Source organism: Piliocolobus tephrosceles, chromosome 5, assembly GCF_002776525.5.
Source record: "Piliocolobus tephrosceles isolate RC106 chromosome 5, ASM277652v3, whole genome shotgun sequence".
Taxonomy (NCBI): domain Eukaryota; kingdom Metazoa; phylum Chordata; class Mammalia; order Primates; family Cercopithecidae; genus Piliocolobus; species Piliocolobus tephrosceles.
In genome coordinates this window covers 165,438,102-165,464,296 of record NC_045438.1, presented here as the reverse complement: position 1 = coordinate 165,464,296, position 26,195 = coordinate 165,438,102, and the positions used below count along the sequence as shown (strand labels likewise).

The 26,195-nt window shown below is 47.3% G+C and overlaps 1 protein-coding gene across 3 annotated transcripts; it reads right to left on the bottom strand.

The window, feature by feature from the left end:
* Window positions 1-144: 144 nt before the first annotated feature.
* On the bottom strand, window positions 145-24,493 carry SERPINB6 (serpin family B member 6). Of its 3 annotated transcripts, none has more exons than XM_023221069.3 (7): window positions 24,149-24,493; window positions 11,285-11,459; window positions 7,623-7,769; window positions 6,696-6,813; window positions 5,158-5,300; window positions 897-1,052; window positions 145-682 (listed from the first exon to the last, which is right to left on the bottom strand). In XM_023221069.3, the coding sequence occupies exons 2-7, from the start codon at window positions 11,447-11,449 to the stop codon at window positions 281-283; spliced, it is 1,131 nt and encodes a 376-aa protein (XP_023076837.1). In that variant the 5' UTR covers window positions 11,450-11,459; window positions 24,149-24,493; the 3' UTR covers window positions 145-280. The 3 variants fall into 3 exon arrangements, with proteins under 3 accessions (XP_023076837.1, XP_023076839.1, XP_023076836.1); XM_023221071.2 differs by lacking the exon at window positions 24,149-24,493 and adding an exon at window positions 23,896-23,969; XM_023221068.2 differs by lacking the exon at window positions 24,149-24,493 and adding an exon at window positions 23,355-23,885.
* Window positions 24,494-26,195: the final 1,702 nt, after the last annotated feature.

Here is a 26,195-nt window from a genome sequence, read left to right as displayed (position 1 = left end):
CCATGGCTGTGGGGGTGGGCAGCACCTGCCCCAGGCAGGGGTGAGCTAAGTGGTCACTGCCGCCCCTAACGTGACCCAGACCCAGAGCAGCAATTTCAGATCCTAGGAAACATCTCCCACGCGGACACACAAACACGCAGAGTAAATGCGGCGTCCCACCATGGGGCCTTTATTTCTGAACTGCCCCCACGGCACGGATAAGGCCACTCGGGTTGCAGGCACACTGTGGAGTGTCAGGGGACAGAGAGGAGAGGGGCTGCACACAGACACCGCCCTGTCCTCAGGGAGAGGAAAAGCGGCCGCAGAAGAGAATCCCGTTGGTCTTGCTGTGCTGGATGAAGAAAAGGAAGGGGTGGTCGGCGCAGAAGCGGGGGACGAATCTGGCGCACCGCATCATCATGATGGCAGCTGTGGCGGCGGCGGCCTCCGTGCCTTCCTCGTTGACCTCCACAAAGGACTTGTGCACGACCTTGGACAGAGACAGGTCTGTCTTGGACATTCCAGAGAAGTCTGCCTTGCCCAGCTCGAAGGCGTCGGTCATGCCCAGGCTGCCCAGGACGCTCTCCATGTCGTAGCTTTCCTCCAGTTTAAACCGAGGGAGGGACACTTCCACCTTCTCTTCATCCATCACGTCCAGCCTCGTCCATTCTACGAACTTCTCGTAAGTGAGTTCTTTCTCCACCTGGAGGGAGACAGTTGAAGACTTTAAGACCTCGGGTGCTGCTGCCCACCAGGGCCCTGTGCTGTGTGCGGACGCTGGACACCAGTGGCAGCGTGGCTATGGTCAGCAGCGGTCTGGTGTTAAATAGCTGACCGCGAAGTGGGGAAAGCAGCCACGGCAGACACCCACGAGCGGCTCCCTCGCGAGCACGCCTCACTCAAAGCTTGGCTGTTACCGTTCTCAAGTCGGTGGTCTCGTCCGGAAGCATGATGATCATATTCAGTTCCTTGCCAGCATACGGAAGCACCAAGATTTGGGTAAATATTTCTCCTATATAGGTCTTCTTAAAAGTAGACTGCATAAACATCATTTGCACAGGTTTCTCCTCATTCTACAAAGAAAACAGATGAACATTAAGTTGAAACAAGACCCCACTGACACACGGGACAAATTTGTCGGAGCCGGCCACTCTCTGCAGGGAGAAATGCAGCTCGGTTTCTCCCCAGCTTCCAGAACACACGGCAGCACCTTCCCTGCCGTCTTCATTACCGCAGCCTCCAGAAACCGGGGTGCCTGGGGCCCAGACCCCACATGTCTTTCCTCTCATTGATCTCACTCAGCCTCATGACTTGAAGCACAATATCATACCAAATTTACCTCCAGCCTGGGCCTCTGCCCTGTCCTTGGGACTCCTGCATTTTACTGCCCACCTGACACCTACGTTTGGACAGAAAAGTAACTCCCGATGCCACCTGTAATGTGGCGCGCCGTAGATCCTGTAATGTGGCGCGCCGTAGTCAGCTCTGTCTACTACAACTCTGCCCATCTCAGCCAGGGCAGCGTCACCGTCCAGTGGTCAAAAGCCCTCGAGTGCCCTGACTCCTGTCTTTCTCTCGCACCCTGTGTCTGACTCACTGGCAAATTATATGGGCTCTACCTCGAAAATATAACCAAAATCTGACCTGTTCCTTCTGCCTCTGCTGCTGCCAGCCTAGCCCTGGAATATTGTGATAATATGATTGTGACCGTTCCGGGCACAGCGGCCAGAGGGACCGGGTAGAACCTAAGTCAGATCACACGGTTCTGTGGCAGGACACTCTTCTCTGGCTCCCCGTTTACCCAGAGCAGGAGCTGAAAGTCCCTAAAACGACCTGAAATTGTGATAGCTCATCTCTCTTTAATCACTAACAAGATGTACGAGGGCTTTGTTTGACTACAGGTAACAGAAACCCCAGGTCACCATGGTTTAGCTCCTAGGAGCTAAATCCAGTTTCCTCTCCCTCTGTTTATGTGCTACAGTCACAGAGGCCTCCTCACTGCACTGACAGCAAACCCGGTTCATCTCATCTCTACGCAGTAAGCTTGTCCTCCAATACCTGGAGAGTGAACTTCTGCCTCTTTATGGTCTTTGTTCAAAAATCACCTTGGCAGAGAAGCTGTCCTTGATCATCTTACCTGACACTATACCCCCACCCCAAAAACAGCTTCCTATCCCCTCCCTTGGTATATCTCTGTAGCATTTACCACTGTCTAATACACTCCTATTTTCTTATTGATGCTTGCTGTCTCCCCCCCAAGAAAGCATAAGCTTCACCAGGGCACGCATGCTTTGCTGGTTTTGTGCATGGCTGAAAAATACCTAGCACCACGCCTGATGCACAGAAGACACTCAGTCAGGTTGGGCACGGTGGTTCATGCCTGTAATCCCACCACTTTGGGAGGCCAAGGCAGACGGATCACCTAAGGTCAGGAGTTCGAGACCAGCCTGGCCAACATGGTGAAACCCCACCTCTACTAAAAATATAAAAAATAGCTGGGTGTGGTGGTGCACTCCTGTAATCCCAGCTACTCGGGAGGCTGAGGTAGGAGAATCACTTGAACCTGGGAGGCAGAAGTTGCAGTGACCCAAGATTGCACCACTGCACTTCAGCCTGGGAGACAGACCGAGACTCCATCTCAAAAAATAAATAAATAAATAAATAAAATAAGGCATGCAGTCAACCTCTGCTGAATAAATGATAAATGCATAAATGAATTAATGAGCTGGGATGCTGAAAAGGCCAGGCAACATTTACACATCTCACCAGAAAAAACTGCACTGGTTACCAACCCCAGCCAGCCAATGAGAAAGACTGGAGGCCAGGAACCACACCCCATCCAACAAGCCTCCTCATTTCCTGACTCCAAGCTGCTCCTGTGAGTTGAGTAAATACCCTGCAATAGGCACGGTCAAAGATGCTGTATGGTTCCCAGTCTCTGGTGTAGCACATTCTTCTGTGTTAAATGGAACAATCAAAATACACTGCAGTGGCAGCTTTCTGCTTTCATGTGGTAGAGGCTCACCTGGTAGAGGCTCACCTGGGCTGGCCCTTAGCCTTTGGCTAGAGCAGTCTCCTGGGCCTCGGTGGCCCCACTCATTCCCTTGGCCAGCAGCAGGCATGTTTTTTCCATAACTGACCAGACAGGAACTATTTTCTGGTTTGTGGCTACACATACTGTCTCTGTCACAACGAGTCAACTGCTGTTACAGGATGAAATAAGTAAATAAGCATGGGCCAGGCACAGTGGCTCACGCCTGTAATCCCAGCATTTTGGGAGGCCAATGCAGGTGGATCACCTGAGGTCAGGAATTCAAGACCAACCTGACCAACATGGTGAAACCCCATTTCTACTAAAAATGCAAAAATTAGCCGGGTGTGGTGGCGCACACCTGTAATGCCAGCTACTCAAGAGGCTGTGGCAGAATAATCCCTGAACCTGGGAGTGGAGGCTACAGTGATCTGAGATCGCACCATTGCACTCCAGCCAGGGCAACAAGAGAGAAACTCTGTCTCGGAAAAATAAAAGTAAAAAAATAATAATAATACAAATAAAAATAAAAACATAAGCATGGCTGTGTTTCAATAAACCTTTAAAAAAAATAGTTAGGTGGCCTGGCTTTGCTGTAGGCTGAAGTTTGCTGACCCCTGCCTTCAGTAATTCCTCCCTGCACCGCTTCAGGGTCCAAAGCCTCCAATCTTGTAATATAAAAAGATCTAACCTTAGTGACTGAATGATTCACTAAATACACAATTATGTAGACAAGTTCCATTTTATATAAAAGTAAATGAAATTAAGAATCTGTGTCAACTCAAAATCTGTTCCCTTGGAGGTACACTCAATACTGCAGCCCCTTCTTCATCCTTCTTCACTGCAGAGCTCAGAAAGCCTGACAGGATTCCACATCTCCCCAAACCCACGGGACCTATAGTTCTGGCCTACACCATATAGAAAGAAGCTTTCCCTTCCTGAAAGGCAGAAGGTTTAGGCTCTCCTCCCCTTGCTGCTCCCCCTCCCTGCCACCTGGACTGCTGAAGCCAGTTGAGCCATCTTGTGACCATGAGGAAGAAGATCACATGCTGAGCATGGCGGAGCCGGCTCCCTGGGGTCATCGGCTGGTGCCAGACCAGCCAAGGTCTCACCTGCCTCCAGAACTCCTGGCAGGAGAGATGAGCTCCTAGGAGCTAAACCATGCTGAACTGTGGTTTCTGTTACCTGTAGTCAAATAAAGCCCTTGTACATCTTGTTAATGATTAAAGAGAGAAATAATTTTGCCGGGTGAAAACAGGACAGTTCATTTCAGAACAAAAGTTTGAAACAAAATAATTCTTTCTGAATTGCGAGGAGAATAGACAATGAAAATAAATTTCTTGAGAAACTGAAGGCTCAAGTTGAAGTTAGCCTGGAAGACCTAACTATGGTCAATGATCAAGAATACACTGTAATTAATATATTCTGTCTACTCTGTCTATGTTCAAAAATTTCTATAGTGAAAGACCAACAAAACGAGAGACAATAAAGTGGATTCAGTGAGAGGAAGATAAAGGGCCACCAGCAAATGACATCTTCCAAGCTGGAGGTGGTTAATCTCCGTGTCTATCTACATGTTTGGTTTGGTTGTTTTAAAACAAAAATCCGTACTTATCCTTCCTACCAAGAGAGGACTGAATATCACTCACTGGTTCAGCGTTTACTAGGCACCAGCTACGTGTCTGGTACTTGTCAGACATCCTCCCTGCTCAGCCTCAATTCAGCAGAGCGAGTCGTTCCGCCCCTGCAGTGTGGCACGGCGGCCAGCAGGAGGCGCGGTAGCGGCGCGGAGGAGCCGTGTGCAGCGCGGCTGGAGGGCGGGCCCGGGGCTTCCCGGGACGCCGCCGGAAAGGAAGGAGTGTGTAGGTCCGGGTGAGAATGACGCTAGAGACCAGGGGGAAATGTCCGCTGGAAGACGGCACACCATATTCGGAGTCTGAGCTTTAAGACCTTGATCGAGCTTGGGGGCTGCAGCTTCAGACTTGCCCTGTAGGCAGGGCGGATGCCAGGAGCCAGGGACAGGCGGCCACCCGATGGCTGGCAAACAGGAGGGGCAGGGGCGGAAAGGTCGCCTGCAGGCCCTCCGCAGGCGGGCCTCCGAATCCGAGACGCTCCCAGAGTCGCCCCCGTCCCGGCACCTTACTCGCCTTGCTGACTTTAAACGGCCTCTCCTTGGTGTTCTCCTTGTCAAACTGTTCATTCCAGTTTCCTTTGAAATAGACAGCATTCACCAGAACCAGCCTCGTCAGTGGATCCACAGAGCCCGGAGAGAGCAACTCCGCAATTTTTCCTGAGCAGAGAATTAAAGACCGAGTTAGACAGGAGCGGCTGCTGATCCCGGACACATCGGGCATCGGCTGGGGCCTTGTTCAGCAGTCAGGTGCACGGGTAGAGTTCCACTATCCCCCAAATACAAAGGGATACGTGTCCTGAAAGCAAAGCAACAAAAACTTCTGATAAGAAAAACATCATCGTTTGAATAAAACACACAAAGTGAACAAATATATGTTAATTATGCAGGATGAGTTCATAACACATGAGATAGGAAGCAGTCGTGGGTGCCTCTGACTTAAAGACAGGAAGTTAAAGGATTGTCAAAAAGGTGGGCAGTCAGAAGATGTTCTTTATAAGCTTAAAGAACAGGTTAGGCCAGGCACAGTGGCTCACACCTATAATTCCAGCACTTTGGGAGGCTGAGGTGTGAGGATCACTTGAGACCAGGAGTTTGAGACCAGCCTGGACAACACAGTGAGGCCTCATCTCTTTAAAAAAAATTATTAAAATTAGCTGGGCATGATGGTGCTACCCGTAGTCCCAATTACTTGGGAGACTGAAGCAGGAGGACCGCTTGAGCCCAAGAATTGAGGCTGTAATCCCAGCACTTCGGGAGGCCGAGGCGGGCGGATAACGAGGTGAAGCGATTGAGATCATCCTGGCCAACATGGTGAAACCCCGTCTCTACTAAAAATACAAAAATTAGCTAGGCATGATGGCACACGCCTGTGATCCCAGCTACTTGGGAGGCTGAGACAGGAGAATCGCTTGAACCTGGGAGGCAGAGGTTGCAGTGAGCTGAGATCGCACCATTGCACTCCAGCCTGGGCAATAAGAGCAAAACTCCATCTCAAAGAAAAAAAAGAAAAAGAACTGAGGCTGCAGTGAGCTGTGATTGTGGCACTGCACTCCAGCCTGGGTGACAGAGGGAAACCCTGTCTCAAAAAAAAAAAAAGTTTAAATTAAGAACTGTAGATAGACCACGGCATGACCCGGTGTCCCATAGCAATGCAATGAAAACTGTAGACCGTACTACCCAAGAGGGAGGCAACTTGAGATCCATACTGAATCTTTTGTGTTACTTATGAAAGGGAAAACTATATTAACATTAACCCCCTCCTCAAAATTAAAATGTGGACTGGTCCAGAAGAGGTGTACCAAATACTGAAAGACATCACAGGTACACTGAGGACGCAGGGAGAAGCCAGAGAGAACAGCACACATTGAGCATTTCCAAAATGTCAAATAATGGCAACTGATTTCAGAAGCAGATTTTTTTAGGTTGGAGTTATTCAGAGAAAAAAAAAATCATTCCTGTTTACAATCTTGTGAAGATTGTGAAGTCTTGTGAAGGAATTGACAATAAAATAGGTTAAGATGCTGTTACAAGTAGAAAGCAATACATTTTCACCTTCTGTCTTTTCCGCTACCCAGGAGTTGATGTGTTTTCTGGACTTCTCTACAGCGCTGATGAAGTCAAGCTCCTCCATCTCTGCTTGGTAGAATTTTTGGCAGGAATCTCTAAAAGACTAGGATAGACAGAGTGACGTAACTGCCTGGCTACAAAAATGATGAACACCAACGGCCTCCTTCTTCACTGCACCAAATCAGAAAATCTACAATTTTATGATTGACATACATAATTTACAAATAAATATGAGGACTTAACCTGAAATACAACTTCCTAGCTTTAGCTATATTTAATCCTAGCTTAAAAACTAAGTCAAGGTCAGGTACTTAAAAACTAAGTCAAGGCCCACACCTGTAATCTCAGCACTTTGGGAGGCCGAGGCGGGTGGATCATGTGAGCTCAGGAGTTCGAGACCAGCCTGGCCAACATGGCGAAAGCCTGTCTCTACTAAAAATACAAAAATTAGCCGTGTATGGTGGCGGGCACCTGTAATCCCAGCTACTCGGGAGGCTGAGGCAGGAGAATCACTTGAACCCAGGAGGCAGAGGTTGCAGTAAGCTGAGATCATTCCACCGCACTCCAGCCTGGGCAACAGAGCAAAACCCTCACTGAGGAAAAAAAAAAAAACCTAAGTTGAATCAGTCTCTGAATATCAAACAAACTTCACCAACTGCTGGATCCTTTAAGGGAGCAGCCATGCATCAAGGAGCTGCCTGACAAGATGCTGACAAGACAGTTCCAAAGCATGAAGTAGATCCACCTTATTGAAATGCAGAGAATTGAAAACATATTGGCAGGTGAAAAACAAATTACAAAAGCCTATGTATGGCATAGTGGCCTTTAGAGCCACACGCTTCCTGCTGGACCCCAGCCCCCACCACCTGTCCACCTTTTTTTCTTTAGTGAGTAACAGCAAGTATGACTTACTGAGAGGAAATCACAAGACTTTTCCCCAAAGAGCCTGTTGGCTGTCCTAAGCAAGTACTGTGTGCCAGTCTTGTTCACTTCGGTGAGAAGAGACTGGAAGCCCTGGTGGATGTCTCCACCACCGCCACTTTTATTGAAAGAAAGTACCTGAAATCAAAGACAGAATGAAAACACATCATTCCTGTATGGTCTGACTTCAGGAAATGAGGCAACCCCAAACTCAGCCTAACAACCATCCAGACCCTTACTATTGCTTAAAAGATCCATCCAAGGCCAGGCGCGGTGGCTCACACCTGTAATCCCAGCACTTTGGGAGGCCGAGGTGGGCGGATCACCTGAGGTCAGGAGTTTGAGACCAGCCTGGCCAACAAGGCGAAACCCCATCTCTACTAAATATACAAAAATGAGCCGGGCCTGGTGGCACATGCCTGTAGTCCCAGCTACTCAGGAAGCTAAGGAAGGAGAGTCGCTTGAACCCAGGAGGCAGAGGTTGCAGTGAGCTGAGATCATGCCACTATACTCCAGCCTGGCGACAGAGTGAGACTCCCTCTCAAAAAAAAAAAAAAAAGATCCATCAGATTAAAGGCCAGAAGGGTCTTGAAAGCCCCTCCCTGTACCCTGTCAGTGCTGGCATGAGCTGCAATGCCCTCCACAAACCCAGGCTCCTGATGCTCAGTACTTGGAGTCTGGTGGCAAACAAGGGTGCCAAGCAGACCTCCCATCTATGCAAACGCAGGCCGCTCCTGACGTCAGAAGGGGCAGGCTCCCTCCTGCCCATGGGTCTGGAATGGCCCTGTCACTGGCTCTGACTAATGATACAGTAGGTAGAATTCAGTAGAAGTGATGCTGTTCCAGGCCTAGGCCCTGTTTAAAAGGCCTGGCAGCTGCCATGTTCACTCTCTTGTACCCTGGCCACCATGAAAGAAGGAAGTCCAAGCTATCCTGCTGAAGGCCACATGGAAAGCCCTGGAGAAAGTGCCACCACCTGTGGGGAGAGTTGTTGGAAGAATCAAGGCCTCCGGCCAGGTGTGGTGGCTCACACCTGCAATCCCAGCACTTTGGGAGGCTGAGGCCGGCGGATCACCCGAGGTCGGGAATTTGAGACCAGCCTGACCAACATGGAGAAACCCCATCTCTACTAAAAATACAAAATTAGCCTGGCGTGGTGGGCATGCCTGTAATCCCAGCTACTCAGGAGGCTGAGGCAGGAGAATCGCTTGAACCCAGGAGGCAGAGGTTGCGGTGAGCCGAGATCAACCCATTGCGCTCCAGCCTGGGCAACAAGAGCAAAACTCTGTCTCAAAAAAAAAAAGAATCAAGGTCTCAGGGGTGAGAAAGGCCTTCTTGAACCTTCCAGGCCAGGTGTCCACTGAAACAGCTGCATGAGTGACCCGCACTGCTTCCTGGGAGCAGTCCTGCCCACTCAGGCCACAGAATCTGAGAAACAATCAATTATTGTTATTTCCAGCCACTGAGTTTGGGATGGTTTGTTTTGTGGCAACAGGTGACACATGCAGCCATCCAGAAGTGGAATTCTGCCATGACCAAAACCTAAAACATGTGGCCCTGGCCTTGGACCCAGGCAGCTGGCAGAGGCTGGAGGGACAGGACGAAATGACTCCCGGGGGCTGGAGAAGGGGCTGTGTGTGTGCCAGCTGAAGAAGTGGAAAGAAGTCACCTGCAGTGACAGGGAAGATGGGGTGTCTTCCCTGTGACTCCAGCATCTGGCCAAGCGGTCCAGCATGAACCTGGCTTCTTTTTGCTGCCTAGGATAACACATGGGAAGAGAAAGATGAAAAGAAGGAACTGTTCCATTTTCAAGCAGAATTTAAAGAAACTATTTCCAATCCAGGATGTGCTAGGTGGAGAATAAAAATGTTTCTTCTTCCCAGCCTCTCCAGCTGGCAAAAGATTCTAAAAGAGATGGCCTCAGGGCAAAGATCAAATCCCAGACACTGGCCTCAAGGGTGAGGTCCAAATCCACTTCGTTAAACCTTAGAAGATTCAGGCAGCATCTTACAGACCCTCTGGCAGGCTCTCCTGTGGCACCCTGACTCCCAACCCAACACACAGCACGCAGGATGGGGGTGCGGGGCGGGGGGGCTTTTGTCCAGGGAAGCAGAATTTTAAGTTGATAGAAATCCCACAGTGGTTTGCAAGCACTTGTAACAGCCTGGACTAAAAGGGAGAGACGGCTCAAAGCGCAGGGAGGCCTCTGGGCGCCCACGTTCTACAGGTGGGAGGTAGGCTGGGAGTGCAGCAAGCACGGGCCATTTCTTACAGAACAGGAAAGGAGCTGCCAAGAGCGACACCAGGACACAGAGGGCAGAGCATGGCCAGGGCAGCAGCAGACAAGGGACAATTCCCGGAAGCTGCAGTGAAGGCTCATCAAGGCTCATTGAGGAACGCCCTGCAGCCAGGGCTGAGGGGTGGACAATACGTGCCCGGCTGGGCTTGGGGATTGCCACTGTTCAGTGATGGCCGCATGCCTCCCAAGCCTACTGTGATGGGCTGCATGTGTCCCCCCAAAATGTACACACTGAGGTCCCAACTCCAGTGTCTCAGAATGGAACTGCATTTGCAGAGAGGGCCTTTCCAGGGGGGATTAAGGTAACGACGCCATTAGGTTGGGCTTTAATCCAATAGGACTCATGTCCTTATAAAAAGAGGAGATGAGGACACACACACACACACACACAGATGATCACGTGAGGACACAGGGAGAAAACGGTGTCTACAAGCCGAGGACAGCGGCTGCAGGAGAAACCAACGCTGCCCACACCTGGATCTCGGACTCCCAGGGAACCACCAGGTCCAGAGGGCAGAGCGCAGCAGTCATGGGTGGCCCCGACCAGCCACGTCTCTGGTGTGCACACCCTCGCTCAGCCCTCAGACGCAGAGGTGCGCCTGCCTTTAGCACTGGGGCCTTGGCAAGCCGACACACGTGGAGGCTTGATAGGCACTTGTTTCAAGCCTGTCTTCTGGGAGCACATCCTCTCAGAACCCAGCCGCCTGGCCTACGGGAGCCCAGGCAACCCTGCTGAAGGAAGCATGTGGAAGGCCCCAGTGGAGAAGGCCACAGAGAAGACGCCCCAGCACCCTACTGAGCCCCCGCTGACGTAGCCTCACAAGGGACCCACCCAGTGCCAAGTGGTGCAGAAGCACCACCCAATCCACCCGGATTCAACCACCAGGAAAGCTGCTGAGCTGGGAGAGCTGGTTACACAACCACAAATACCCAGAACACTACTGAAAACATGTTTAGCTGACAAATGCCATTCTAAGAAGGCTTTACACGCAAACGAGAAAATAAAGACTCCTAACAACCAAACACCAGATGACAGTACCCAAAGATCATCACAGGACTCAACCCGAACCTTGTGACTTTACAACCATCTACAAACTCATGAACAAGCTAAGCCATGTGATGATGAAATCATTCATTCCTCTGAATCGGGCACCCCCTCCACCCCAATGGGTCAGTCAGGGTATTGTCCCCAGGGTGCTCCAGCATGGGCGGCATGCCCTTCCCTGCACACTCTCCGTCCGCACCGTGCGATACTGCACAGTCATGCGTCTCCAGCAATCCGTTTGGGATTTGGAATGTGGAGGACCAGCTCACTTGACAGGTACTAGCACCCGTGGCTGCCCTGAAGCTGTACCTGGGCCATCTGTGCAGCGGTGTCTCCCTTTGCCCCCATGTAGACCATGGCCAGGGCACAGGACATGCTCATGGGTGAGAAAAACACATTCTTCGAGTTGTCTTTACCCAGCGTTTTCAAAAGGTTTAAGGCAAAGGTGCCATTTGCTTCTGCGAGAACATCCATGATGGCAGACCTGGAACAAGATTTAAAATCAGAATCACATAAGCACAGCTTCCACGGGACTGCATCTCACACGCCTTGCTGATAGTCACCGCCGACGCTGTGGTTCAGTGGGCAAACAGAAACGCACACACGACTCTGGGCGTTTCTTTTTAGGACCCTCCAAACTATTTTGTGTGTTTCTAATGTTACGTGTGGAAAACGAAAGAGTTCTATGTGTAATGCGGCCCTGTTTTGTGAGGACTCCTCCCTGCACGCCTGCCAGTACACGGAGAAAGTGCGGGAGGAGGCACCCTTTCCTGGAGTCACTTTCTTGGGGTGGAATTACAGAAGGATATTGGCTTTTGCTTCTATGTTTGTATACTTTGGTGTGTTTTGTGGGCTTAAATGTACTGTTTTAATTTGAAAAATATTCAAAATGACAAATTCACTGACAGTTACACAAGAAAAGATGGCCAAATGTTTTTATAATGAGAGAGAGAACCCCATTTCAGGGTAACAAGAGCCTTAAAATAAAAGAAGATAAATCAAGCCCCATACAAAGATGTGTGAAAGCCTTTCAAATGCCTCCTGACCCTTGGATCTCCTTCTAGGAAATCCCTGCAGGTGGCAAAGCCGCAGTCTTAGACCAGGCTTGGGGACCTCCTGCTGCCACAAGCCAGGCCTTCCTGCTCCTGAACCCACAGCACACTCAGGACACCACCTTGCCTCCCGGGCTATGGGGGCATGCCCGTCTCCACCTTCCAGACAGGCTCAGGGGTAGGGTCTGGCTGCACACGTCTCTCTAGCCCTGCCGTGCAGGGTCCAGAGCAGGAACACAGCTGGATAGTCAGGGCGGGGGAGCTGGGGTACCTTCAGGCAAGTCGGAATCATAGAATCACAACGTGTTAAAGCCCAATAAGCCCTTAGAGAGACCTACCATCAATGCCCCTCTGCACTAGAGAGAAGGTGAAGTTGACAGAAGTGAAGCTAAGAAGTAGCCGGGCTTGAAACGCAGGGCCAATGCCCTGTCTGGGCTACTGCTCAAGAAGAATCTGCAGAATCAGGTGAGAGGACAGGGGCAGGTCAGGACCCCACAGGCAGTCAGGTTGGGGAGGAGGGGACGCGGGAATACAGGGATGCGAGGCCTGCCTGCTCTGACACAGTTCTCAAATGTTTACCAAATGCATATGTCCCACTCGGAGAACGCCAGCATTCTAAGACAGTCCCAGCGGCTCACTTGAGCAGTGAGTGGGAACCCACAGAACAAGGAAGGGGAGAAGCTGGAGCCGATGGGAGAGGGAAGGAGGTGCCTACTGAAAGCCCTGTGAGGAGACGCTGAATGAACCAGTTCTCCACCATGCATGCCTTTGCATTCACAGCTGGGGCTGGCTGAACGAGTGCCCCAGACATACCAGGTTCCTAATCCCTGGGACCTGTGAATGCCTCTTACATGGCACAAGGGACCGTGCGGCAGGATTACATTCAGGCTCTCGAGACGGGAGATTATCCTGGAGTGTTCCAGCTGGCCCTAAATGTAACCACAGGTATCCTTCTAAGAGGGAGGCAGGGGGAGATCTTACAGGAAAAAGCAATGCAAAGAATAAAGCAAAATGCCCCTCCGCTGGCCTTGAAGATGAAGGGGCCTCAAGCCAAGGAGTGCAAGGACCACAGCTGCAGTAGCTGGAAAGGCAAGGAGGATCCTCTGGAGGAGCCTGGCTCCGTGAAACCCGTTTCCAACCTCCAACCTCAGAACTCTGAGAGAATAAACACGTGCTGTTTAGCCACGAATCCGTGGTCATTTGTTACAGCAGCCACGGGAAACCAAGACAATAACTAATACACCTGATACAGCTTGTTTGTTGTGCTTCTTTAAATAGTTTGTTTTCAAACTCTTCTTTATTCGTTACAGAGAATACGTGGGGCACTCCTGGCTTGCCAAGCCTTTCCAAACGTATTTTAAGATTACTAATTTCTAATAAAAGGACAATAGAATGTACATATTACTAAAATTCTCCTGAATATAAGGGAGTCTTTGATGATACATAAATAAATCCAGGATTCCTCAGAGCCCTGGGAACATCAATATAAACAAAAGTAGCCATTACATGGAACTGAAGCAAAATTGGGCCTAGTTTTGGTTCTTTGGATTCTAGATCACAAGAACTGCCCGCTTATCAACTTGAAGAGAAACAATTGGTAAAACAGGGAAACTTCTAGGTTAAGAATAAGAAAAGAGAAGGTGACCCAAAGCAAGAAGCACAGCCTGTGAAGTCTGTGTCTCAGGATTCAAAGTCAGCAAACACCCTGACACGTGGGGTCTTCCCTGGCCTGGGGACATGGACCTCTGTCTTTGTCCCCAAGAGGGCTCAGCCCACATAGAGAGGCTGCCAGGTGAGACGGCTCCTCCATGAACCAAAACAAAAAGACAGAGGTAAGTACCAGGTCAGCTGGCCAGGGAAAGGTCCCACATGCTCCCCCAACCCCATCTAAGACTATTCTACCATGAGCACACATTTTCCCCTCAAATGCTGAAGGACTCTTACACTTTTTTTTTCTTTTTTTTTTTTTTTGTAGAGACAAGGTTCTTGCCATCTTGCCCAGGCTGCTCTTGAACGCCTGGCCTCAAGGGATTTTCCTGCCTCAGCCTCCCAAGGTGCTGAGATTACAGCCATGCACCATGCCCAGCTTAAAGGACTTTTAATTCAAATGGAAATGTCTACCTAAGAAAGGCAAATAATAAAACGCTCCATCTCCAGCAATATCCTTGAGAATCTGTTTCAGGCACTGACCTATATCAGTAACTTCAACAAGGCAAAGCCACTCTTGCCTGAAGACACGCCCACTGGGGAGGAGCCTGTCTGGCCAGCCCAGGTTACACCATTGGGGGCAGACAAGTCAGCCCACATGGGTTTCACTGTGTCAGGGGATTTAATTTGAAATACTGAACTGCAGAAACCAAACCAGGATATTCAGAGATGGCACGAGTCAGGAGGGAGACAGGGTCTCTAGTCCTGGCTCTGGTACCCTGGGCAAATCACTTGACTTCTGCTATCAGTTCCCTCTCTGTATGAGGAAAAGCATATACCAGATAATCCGGATTCCCTTCCATCTCTAACATTCAATAATTGTTAATACCAAATGCAGAAAGAAGAGCAAAAATGTAGCTCAATTTTCAAAGCCCACAATGAGGTCAGTAATGATATTCCATTTCTTAGTTGAAAACACTGCTTACAGCCGTGAAAGATAAAATTCTACCTATGCCTGACATAAAAATTGCTGAGCAAAAAAGAAACAATAAATCAAGGATGTCCTTGAGATTTAGTTTTCTTAGCAGAAACTGTGTTAATCATTAAATAACTGAATACCCTACTCCTGATAAATACCCTTCCACCAAACAGCAAGTGATACTACCCGTGCTTCCTTAACAACGTCAGAACTACCTACTTCAGCAGCCACCAGCACAGTTGATGATAAAACATTAGTCCCTTAATTCCCCAAACAGGAACAAGATAAAAATATCTGTCGTCCCATCCTTGTGTAACTTTGTTCAGATAGTTCTGGCAAAGGCAAATACAACTCATGAAACATAATGAGAAAGGAGATTGTCAGAAAGGAGACAAAATGAGCGTAGTTAGCAAACAATTTGATGGTCTACCTGAAAAGCAGCCAGAATCAGTAGAATACTCTTAAAGCTGAAAAACAATGGAGTAAACTGGGGTTCAAAAAAATTGGAAAAACAGACCCCAGTAGAAACACGTGCAAAGGACATTAACGATTCTACCCCCAAAAAAGAAAGACAATAGCTAATAATTATATTTAAAAGTTTCAACTTCAGAAAAAAAGATTCCAGTTTTTTGATGTATACTATGTGCTAGGTCCACACTGAAAGACCCTTACCCTCTGACATAGCTGCTGAGAACACCTATGTTTTACAAGCAAAGAAATTGGGCCTTAGATCTTTAAGTATTTTGTCTCCAGAGGACCCATGGCTACAACAGCAGAATGAGGGCTGGAAGCCAGGACTGCATGGCTCTGCAGTTCACTCTCTTAACACAATGGTGCACGGCCTTCCCAAAAAGCAATGGTGGAGAGTAAATTAAAGATGCCTTTTCAAACCGTGAACCTTGCAAATACAAAAACGATTCATGCTAATACTAACAAAGACAGGCAATGCTTCTCACACCATGCAAGTAAAACGGAGGCAGCAGGGACAGGGCTTGGCCCATACCCACTCCCATATTTTCCATACATCCCCCAAGCCATCACACCTGCCCACCGTGAGACCACGCAAACCAGGGAAGGAAACAAGAGAAGCTACGTTCCACCCCAAATCTTACCCAAGGGAGTTACCCAGGAGAATGACGATCCTGACCTCTTGCCTTGCTCTATTACTAAAATCTTCTCCTCAGGGCCTCATCTGCCATGCCCTGATCATGACACATCTGTGCTACCATGATGTTTCACGGTGCCTGCCACTAGCGTGTGTAATGCTGCTGACACACCTCATGACTATTCATGTCACCCTAAAACACCAGGAATACCTGTCCCGAGGGCCAGCCTGGGAACTCTTGCCCTTGTGCCGCTGCCCTCCTGCTCCAGCATAAGCCCAATAAAGTCTTGTCTGGGACACTTTCTCTGCCTCATGTCAATTTCCATTGCATGAGAATCTAAGAATCCATGATCAGTAACAATACTTTAAATTGGTACACCAGTATTTCCTGAGTATAATTTAGAATCACGTAAAAAATAAAAGTAAAATACAATAAAATGAAGGAAGAAAAGAAAACGTCATGAAAACATTCAGACTATCTGAATTAAAAATTCCACTTTTAGGAATTTCACTGAAGGTAAAACTCACAGGTTTGGTACCTAATAAAACATTATGTACAACATTATGGGATATAAATAGGGATATTCATAATAAAAATCACAGTAATGACATGGGAATATATAAGATTACATAAAAAAATAAAACTATACATACAATTTAACCTTATCCATGTAAATTAGGGAAAAAGGTAAGTGTAGACATAATTTCTAGACAGAATGGGGGAAATACGATACACTAAATGTTTCTGAGTAAAGGTAATTTTTATGTTTTTTATATTTTTCTGGATTTTCACATTTTCTATAGCATATCATTTCTGGAGGGGGTTGGTTAACTCTTCTTTTTATGGAATTACTATATATACATTCAGTTTAAAAATCAGGTAGTGTTAAAAGAGATGTTATAAAAGACAATAAGCTCCTTCTCAGCCCTCCCAACTCCCCAGGAGCAATCACCTCCACTGCTCTTTCTTCTGGTGTTTACACCATATTTCTATATAACACATGTATACTACTATCTTTGACCTAATAACTTTATCACGTTTTATTTTATGTATTTATTTATTTTTATTAGGGTAGGGGTCTCACTCTGTCGCCCAGGCTGGAAGGCAGTTGCATGACCATGGCTCACTGCAGCCTCAAACTCCTGGCCTCAAGCAATCCTCTAGCATCAGCCTCCTAAAGTGCTGGAACGACAGGCACCTGGTCAAATTCTAGACATTATCTATTGCCTTCCTAATCTACAGGCTGAGGGCCCGGTCCCTATCTACAGGTTTGCTTTATTATCATTAAATAGCATTCGATGCTAAGCCAGGTGGTGGGATGGGAACCCATTTACTTTTTCATGTAATGCTGATTTGCCTTATATTAATAGTGCCTTCCCCCCTTTCCTTAGTTTCCTATGTACTATGTATTTTCAAATTCTCCCCAAATGTTCTACAGGTCAGTCAAACCCTTTCAGTAATTTTTTCATATGCTTTGACACAAGGAATAATCTACCAGCTGCATTTTCCTCTCCCTCCGTCTGTCACCATGCTGCTGAGAACAGGCGACTTTCATGCCAAAGAGAAATTTTCATAGACAGGGGACAAGTTTCCCTATTATAATACATGGCCAATTTATAGTTTGGCAGGCTGGTCAGACTAATTTTTTTCCTCAAACACAGCACATTGCTTACAGGGCAAAGAAATTATTTTTTCTTATTTAAGTGTTGATGACATTTTAATATGTCTAATTTTTTAATGCTTTATGCAAACTTACAAATTGCACAAACCTTAGTAAACTTTTGAACTTCTACAAATCTAATAAATCAAGACATACAAATCTAGTAAGCTAGCTTCTCCTAAGAACCTTCAAACAGTACAATGATTATAAAACTTATTTCTATACCTGTACTTACGTCTAGCAAAAGGTATTCATTAATATCACAGATTTAATTATTTTATCTTTGTTATATTTTCCTATTCCTTTCCTAAGGTAATAGTAATGCTTATTTTAATAGTTTCCTATGGGGAAAATTAATCTTATGGGGTTAAATCCTAAGGGACCATCCCTTTCTGTAAAAACAAAGTGGGGCTCCCTGGTTCATGGTCTTTGAACATCACAGCTGTTTCTCAGCACAGGGCACGCACTCTTTGGCGCCAAACATATCTGCTAGTTAGGGCCGCTTTGAGCTCCAATCCCGCCTTCACTGGGATTTTATAAGGCCTCAACCAAACACCAGATTTCAGTGTCTTGTAGCCTGATGTCCTTCCTTAAAATGAAATATGGAGTTACCTCTATGTGAGTTGCATAGACCAGTGTTGTATGGTATAACTTGGTCTTTTTGTTGAATGTTTAGGCCTTTAAGTTGGTGTTTACAACTACTGTGTTTGTTAGCCCAGGAAGCTATAATAACTAAACTTTTCCATAGCAATCCTGGACATAGTGCAAACATTACTGAATTCTTTTGTGCCTTTTTAAAGCTCATCTTGCTTGCCTCATCTGAACTTATTAATGAGCTTGGGCTTTTTACAAATAATATATTTCAATTAGCTGATGTTTGTTTTCTTCTTGCTCTAATTGTCCTAACTTGGCTGGTGGGAATCTCTTTAGTTACTTTCCCTCCAAACACCCTTGGTTTGTATGCAGGGGTCCCCAACAGGTCCGTCTGTGGTCTGTTAGCAACTGGGCCACACAGCAGGAGGTGAGCAGCAGGTTGAGCGAACATTACTGCCTGAGCTCCACCTCCTGCTAGGTCCGTGGCAGCGTTAGCATCTCATAGGAGTGTGAACCTACTGCGAACTGTGCATGTAAGCGATCTAGGTTGCAAGCTTCTTACGAGAATCGAATGCCTGATGATCTGAGGTGGAACAGTTTCATCTTGAAACCATATCCCCAACGTCATCAGTGGAAAAATTGTCTTCCATGAAACCAGTCTAGTCCCTGGTGCCAAAAAGTTTGGGGACTATCGCTTTAAAGCAACAGCAAAGTCTTACCGAACCATTTTAGATTTTTCTAGTCCAAAGACTAGATATTACAGGTGCACACCACCATATCCAGTTAATTTTTTATTTTTTGTAGAGACAGGGTCTTGCTCGGTGGCCAGGGCTGGTCCCGAACTCCTGACCTCAAGCTATCTTCCCACCTCGGCTTCCCAAAGTGCTAGGATTACAGGCATGAGCCACTAAGCCTAGCTTGGGAAAAAATTATAAGGCACTCGCTGATTTCCTCCAGACTGGCTCTCTGTTTTCTTTTTCTGTCAAGTACAAATTTCTTAGACTGATCTCATCTGGGACTTCCCACCCTTCTCCATGCTGTGACACACATAGAAAATGATATTTGTATGTCACTTTGGGGCCAGGCTACTCACCCCAGAGGTGACCGGTGCAGAGCTCCAGCCACCCAGACTCCCCGAGTTGGAGGGATCTGTTAACCTGCCCAGGGCACAACACCCACACACAAGTTAGAAAGTTCTGCTCTGGAAGATTGAAACTGGACCCCTTCCTTATATACACCATATACAAAAATCAACTCAAGATGGATTAAAGGCTTAAATGTAAAAGCCAAAACTATAAAAACCCTGGAAGACAATCTAAGCAATACCATTCTGGACATAGGAACAGGCAAAGATTTCATGACAAAGATGCCAAATACAATCACAACAAAAGCAAAAATTGACAAATAGGATCTAATTAAACTGAAGTGGTCCTGCACAGCAAAAGAAACTATCAACAGAGTAAACAGCCAACATACAGAATGGAAGAAAATATTCACAAACTTTGCATCTGACAAAGGTCAAATATCCAGCATCTATAAGGAGCTTAAACAAATTTACAAGGAAACAACTCCATTAAAAAGTAGGCAAAGGACATGAACAGATACTTTTCAAAAGGAGACATTCATGCAGCCAACAGGCATAAGAAAAAAGGCTCAATACCAATGATGATTAGAGAAATGCTAATCAAAACCACAGTGAGATACCATCTCACGCCAGTCAGAATGGCTATTATTAAAAAGTCAAAAAATAAGAGATACTGGCAAGGCTGTGGAGAAAAGAGACCACTTACGTACTGCTGGTGGGAGTGTAAAATAGTTCAACCACTGGGGAAAGCAGTGCGGTGACTCCTCAAAGAAGTAAAAACAGATCTACCATTCAATCCAGCAATCCCATTACTGAGTACACAACCAGAGGAATAGAAATCCTTCTACCATAAAGATACATGCATGCGAATGTTCACTGCAGCACTATTCACAATAGCAAAGACATGGAATCAACCTAAATGCCCATGAATGGCAGATGGGATAAAGAAATTGTGGTACATATACACCATGGAATACTATGCAACCATAAAAAAGAACGAGATCATGGGTTTTGCAGAAACATGGATGGAACTGGAGGCCATTATCCTGAGCAAACTAACACAGGGAACAGAAAACCAAACACCGCATGTTCTCACTTATGAGTGGAAGCTGAATGATGAGAACGTGGATACAAAGAGGGGAGCAACAAACACTGGGGCCTACCAGAGGGTGGAGGGTGAAGGATGGGAGGAGGGAGAGGGACAGAAAACTGTTGGGTACTAGGCTTAGGACCTGGGTGATGAAATAACCTGCACACCAAATCCCTATGAGTTTACCTATGTAACAAGCCTGCATATGTATCCTGAACCTAAAATATAGGTTTCAAAGGTTAAAAAGAAAAAAAAAAAAGAAATCATATAAATGAATGTTCTGTTCTGACCTTATTCCCTCACTTACATTTTCCATCATGACATTTTATTCCATTTTGCCTTCTATGCTAATTCTTTGGATACCACAATTACAGTTTATTGAGTCTTCCATTCCCTGTGCTGCCTATCTCTGGGGTCCTTTTGTTATGGTGACTGGTGTTTGCTTTATTTTATTTAGGTCTCTCTTTCGTACCTGGACTTTCCAAACATTCCTAACAACCCTTGGATGTCAGTACACAGTTAGGAAGAAAACACAAAACAGTGCTGGAAGCTCTGTTTACATGGACAGGACATGTCAGCTGGGAGCTTCACTGCAATGTGTTCAAGGGATCAGTGCTTTTCTGTCCAGGAACCAGCAAATGGGAGAACTCTTTGGTCTGGCTGCTGGTGGTGTTCTGGAAGGAGACAGGGTGGAAGCAGATGGGGGTCGGGGGCTTCTACTGGATCTGTAATCCCCTCATGTCACCCCACTGCTTCCCCACAGTGCCTGCAGGACCCCGAGTTTGAGCATTTTCATTATCACTTTGCAATAATGCATAAACATTAAACAATTAATCATAAAAAAGATTGGAGAGATCCAAATCCTAAAACGAAAGAAAAATAAATCCACGTTTAAAGTTTACCACTCAAGATACGCCAAATATCAACAAATTGTAAGCAATCTAGGGAGACTTTTATATTGAGGGCTTTCTCTTATCCTTTCAGCAAACGTGTGAGTAACAAGGATGCCTGTTTCACAGTCACACTGCAAACTAAAGACCTGTCAATGGCTTTTTAAGGACCTACTTCTTTTTTTTTTTTTTTTTTTTTTGAGGCGGAGTCTCGCTCTGTCGCCCAGGCTGGAGTGCAGTGGCGGGATCTCAGCTCACTGCAAGCTCCGCCTCCCGGGTTCACGCCATTCTCCTGCCTCAGCCTCGACTACAGGCGCCGCCACCTCGCCCGGCTAGTTTTTTGTATTTTTTAGTAGAGACGGGGTTTCACCGTGTTAGCCAGGATGGTCTCGATCTCCTGACCTCGTGATCCGCCCGTCTGGGCCTCCCAAAGTGCTGGGATTACAGGCTTGAGCCACTGCGCCCGGCCAGGACCTACTTCTTTAGCTTCAGTAAATAAGATAGCTAAGTGTCCTTCATATATATATATATGTGTGTGTATATATATATATGAATACACATGTATATATATACATAGACAAATATTTATACAAAATTCATTACATTTCAAAATTTTTAAACTATACCTTTTAAAAATAAAAAATGATATTTAATCACAGACATAAAAACTGGATATTAAAGTCTTATTAACGAACAATTTTATGTATTTTTTAAACAAGCCTAACAAATCTATTCTGGCATCACTTTTTTTTTTCCTGTAGCATCACCAGTAACTGAGCAATGTTCACAGTTGATTTTATTCAACTGATCAAGTCTTAATATTACTTTTTAGGTGTCACTATTGAATTGTGCTTCTCAACTTCCATTAAGGATGCCTTTATTTCCTACTAAATTTAACCATTTAAAGATTGGTTTAATGGAAACTTGGACTTCCTGCTTTGTCCCTCTGTTTCCTTGTGCAGTGTGTGTGTGTGTGTGTGTGTGTGTTGTGTGTGTGTGTTTAATATATCTAAGCAGTCTTAGTCTAATATATCTAATCAGTCTAATATATCTAATCAGACTAATATATCAGTCTAATAGTCTAATATATCTAACATATAAATGGGAGTTAAACATTATTTTCAGGCCAGGTGTGGTGGCTCACATCTGTAATCCCAGCACTTTGGAAGGCCGAGGCAGGCAGATCACGAGGTCAGGAGTTTGAGACCAGCCTGGCCAGCATGGTGAAACCCCATCTCTACTAAAAATACAAAAATTAACCAGGTTGGAGCCCAGGAGGTGGAGGTTGCAGTGAGCCAAGATCGCACCACTGCACTCCAGCCTGGCAAAAAAAAAAAAAAATTATTTTCTTTCTTTGGATGCCTTAGCCTAATCCCAAGTGCAGTAAGCCTGGAAATGTAAGGTACGTGGTCTTCCATGGCACCATACAACATCTGCTTGGGTGCCCTTATGATTACATATATGGAAAAGAATGTTGATTCTGTTCATTCTAATTTCACTGTACCATTACTGGTCTGTGTTAACTGTTTCATGCTGAATTGTAATAAAATGCATTGGAATTGGCCTTAACTTAAAATACTTAGTTTACATAGTCGAGTATGACCAAAGAACTTTTCTGTTTGGTGGCACCACATCACAATGGATGCAATTACTCAGATACAATCCTGAAATGAGAACACAAGCCATCTATGCTGATAACAGCAGTCATTGGTGTTAATCCCAGCACACATAACAGCCCCAGCAATACAAGGCCGGCCCAGGACCTTAACTAGAAGGTCACTGAACACATCAGATCTCATCTCATCAGGCCTGACCCACACCAGAAAGGATGCAGGCAGCTGCAGGGCGTATCCCTGTCATTAGGCACAAGGGCATCCCAGAAAGCAAAAGTGCCCAAAAAAATGGACTCAGGGCCGGGCGCGGTGGCTCAAGCCTGTAATCCCAGCAATTTGGGAGGCCGAGACGGGCGGATCACGAGGTCAGGAGATCGAGACCATCCTGGAAAACACGGTGAAACCCCGTCTCTACTAAAAATACAAAAAAACTAGCCGGGCGAGGTGGCGGTGCCTGTAGTCCCAGCTACTCGGGAGGCTGAGGCAGGAGAATGGTGGGAACCCGGGAGGCGGAGCTTGCAGTGAGCTGGGATCTGGCCACTGCACTCCAGCCTGGGCGACAGAGCACTCCGTCTCAAAAAAAAAAAAAAAAAAAGGACTCAGGTGCCCCCTCGCATCTGAGTATTCGGACAGCATGTGAACATTAATTATTAATTTTCTGTACCTCAGTTTTCCAAAGCCAAGCTTTAGGACAAAAAAAAAGGAAGAAAGTAACTTAAATGCCAATTTGTAGTTAAAGTTTCCTCTTTGCCTTGAAGACATCAAAGCTCGTAATGGTTTGCCTGTAGGAAGTTTAACTCAAACACAGAGCGGTAAGGCGATCCGGGCTGGTCCACACGATGGTCTCCACGGGTCTGGGCGACCTGGAAAGCGCTGCGGAATTGGCCAAGCCCAGCACGGCCAGTCCAGGGAACACACGCAGGGGGCGCTGACGGCCGCGTTCGGCGCCGATCCCTCGGCCTCTCTCCACCTCCAGCCGGGCTCCCGACACTCGGCGCCCCAAGACTGAGCACGCGTCCTCCGGGTCGCGGGGCCGGCGAGGGGTCACGGAGGCCGCGGGGCCCACGGGGGTCACCTGTGGCCCGGGAGGGTCTGCGCCGCCCCCATCCGCGCCGGCCGCCTCTTCCGAGGGCGCTGGGCCTGTGCGCCCGGGGTCCCCGCGTCAGCGGCGTCACCGGCCGAGCTCGCGGCCACGCACGACTCACCGGCCGCGTCGCCGTCCTCTGCAGCTGCGGGGCTCCGGAAGGGAACCCCAGCCGGACGCTCGCCCGGGCTCCCGCCCCGCTGGGACGGCCAGGGTCACAGCCCCGCGCGGCCACGCCCCATTCTCGGGGCTCCCGCGTCCCCCCGCGCCGTTGACCCACGCGCGTTCCCCGCCCCACTCCCCTCCCCCGCCACACACCCTCGCGCCCCCGGCTCTCCCGACTTGGGAGCGGCAAACCCAAGCCAGACACTTACTCCGGGGCGGGGAGCGAGTGGAACGGCGGGTAGAGACGCCGGAGCCACCCCGGACCTCAAATACCCGCGGGGAGGCGGGCGGAGTCCGGGTCGCGAGCTAGCGTCGCCCGCCCGGAGCACTGAGAGAGGCGGGGCGGGACGCGCGGGTCAACCCCACCCGCCTGCCGGGGGCGCCGCCAGTCCTGCCCGGAGGCCTTGACTTTGACTGTAGTTCAGGGCCCCAGCAGCGTGTTTATGGTGCCTCTATAGAGACTGAAGGCTGGCCTGGTTCCAGGAAAGGGCCAGCTGCTGGTACACGGCCATTCACTGGGGAGTGCAGAACACGCATTTAAAAATGAGCCGACTAGATACAGCTCACAAAGACTTTGCTGATAAAACAGCTTGCGGCAAAGAAGCCAGCCAGGGGCCAGCGCAGTGGCTCACCCCAGTAATCCCAACACTCTGGGAGGCCGAGGCGGGCGGATCACTTGAGGTCAGGAGTTCCAGACCAGCCTGGCCAACATGGCAAAACCCCGTCTCTACTAAAAATACAAAAATTAGCCGAGCGTAGTGGCGCGTTCCTGTAATCCCAGCTGCTAGGGAAGCTGAGGCAGGATAATCACTTGAACCCGGGAGGCAGAGGTTGCAGTGAGCCGAGATGGTGCCACTGCACTCCAGCCTGGTCCATCTCAAAAAAAAACAAAAAGAAAAAAAATAGCAGACTAAAGAGCTTTTGCAAGGCGAAAGGAATAGTCAAGCAGAGTACACAGACAACCCACAGAGTGGGAGAAAATCTTCACAATCTATACATCCGACAAAGCAGTAATATCCAGAATCTACAAGAAACTCAAATTAGCAAGAAAAAAACAATCCCATCACAAAGTGGGCTGGCATGAATAGACAGTTCTCAAAAGAGTATATACAAATGGCCAACACACATATGAAAAAATGCTCCACATCACTAATAATTAGGGAAATGCAAATCAAAACCACAATGTGATACCACCTCACTCCCGCAAGAGTGGCCATAATCAAAACGTCAAAAACTCAAAAAATAATAGATGTTGGTGTGGATTCGGTGAAAAGGGAACACCTCTACGCTGCTGATGGAAATGTAAACCACTGTGGAAAATAGTGTGGAGATTCCTTAAATAACTAAAAATAGAATTACCATTTGATCCAGCAATCCCACTACTGGATATCTACCCAGAGGAAAATAAGTCAATGTACAAAAAAGATACTTGCACACACATGTTAGCAGCACACTTCGCAACTGCAAAAACGTGAAACCAACCCAAATGCCCATAATCAAAGAGTGGATAAAGAAACTGTGGTGTGCATATACGATGGAATGCTACTCAGCCATTAAAAGGAATGAATTAATGGCATTCGCAACCTGAATGGGATTGGAGACCATTGTTCTAAGTGAAGTAACTCAGGAATGGAAAACCAAAAATTGTGTGTTCTCACTCATAAGTGGGAGCTAAACTATGAGGATGCAAAGGCATAAGAATGATACAATGGACTTCGGGGACTTGGGGGAAAAGGCTGGAAAGGGAGTGAGGGATAAAAGGCTACAAATTGAGTTCAGTGTATACTGCTAAGGTGATAGATGCACCAAAATCTCACAAACCACCACTAAAGAACTTACTTGGCAGGGCGCGGTGGCTCATGCCTGTAATCTCAGCACTTTGGGAGGCCAAGGTGGGCAGATGACGAAGTCAGGAGTTCGAGACCAGCCTGGCCAGCATGGTGAAACCCCATCTCTACTAAAAATACAAAAAAATTAGTCAGGCATGGTGGCGCACGCCTGTAGTCCCAGCTACTGAGGAGGCTGAGGCAGGAGAATTGCTTGAACCCAGCAGGCAGAGGTTGATTGCAGTGAGCTGAGACCATGCCACTGCACTCCAGCCTGGGCAACAGAGCAAGACTCCAACTCAGAAAAAAAAGAAAAAAAAAAAACTTGCCATGTAACCAAATACTGCACGTTCTCCAAAAACCTGTGGAAATAAATAACTAATATATATATGTATTTTTTTAATTTAAAAATAAATTGTGTGTACTATGG

Excerpts from the sequence above, each read along its gene's own strand:
- SERPINB6 (XM_023221068.2), bottom strand. The coding sequence starts at position 23,452 with ATGTCTTCAAGGCAAAGAGGAAACTTTAACTACAAATTGGCATTTAAG. Across the intron at positions 11,460-23,354 it reads CTTGGCTTTGGAAAACTGAG|GTCTGCCATCATGGATGTTC; the intron begins GTACAGAAAATT and ends ATCTTGTTCCAG. Across the intron at positions 683-896 it reads AGACCACCGACTTGAGAACG|GTGGAGAAAGAACTCACTTA; the intron begins GTAACAGCCAAG and ends GTCTCCCTCCAG.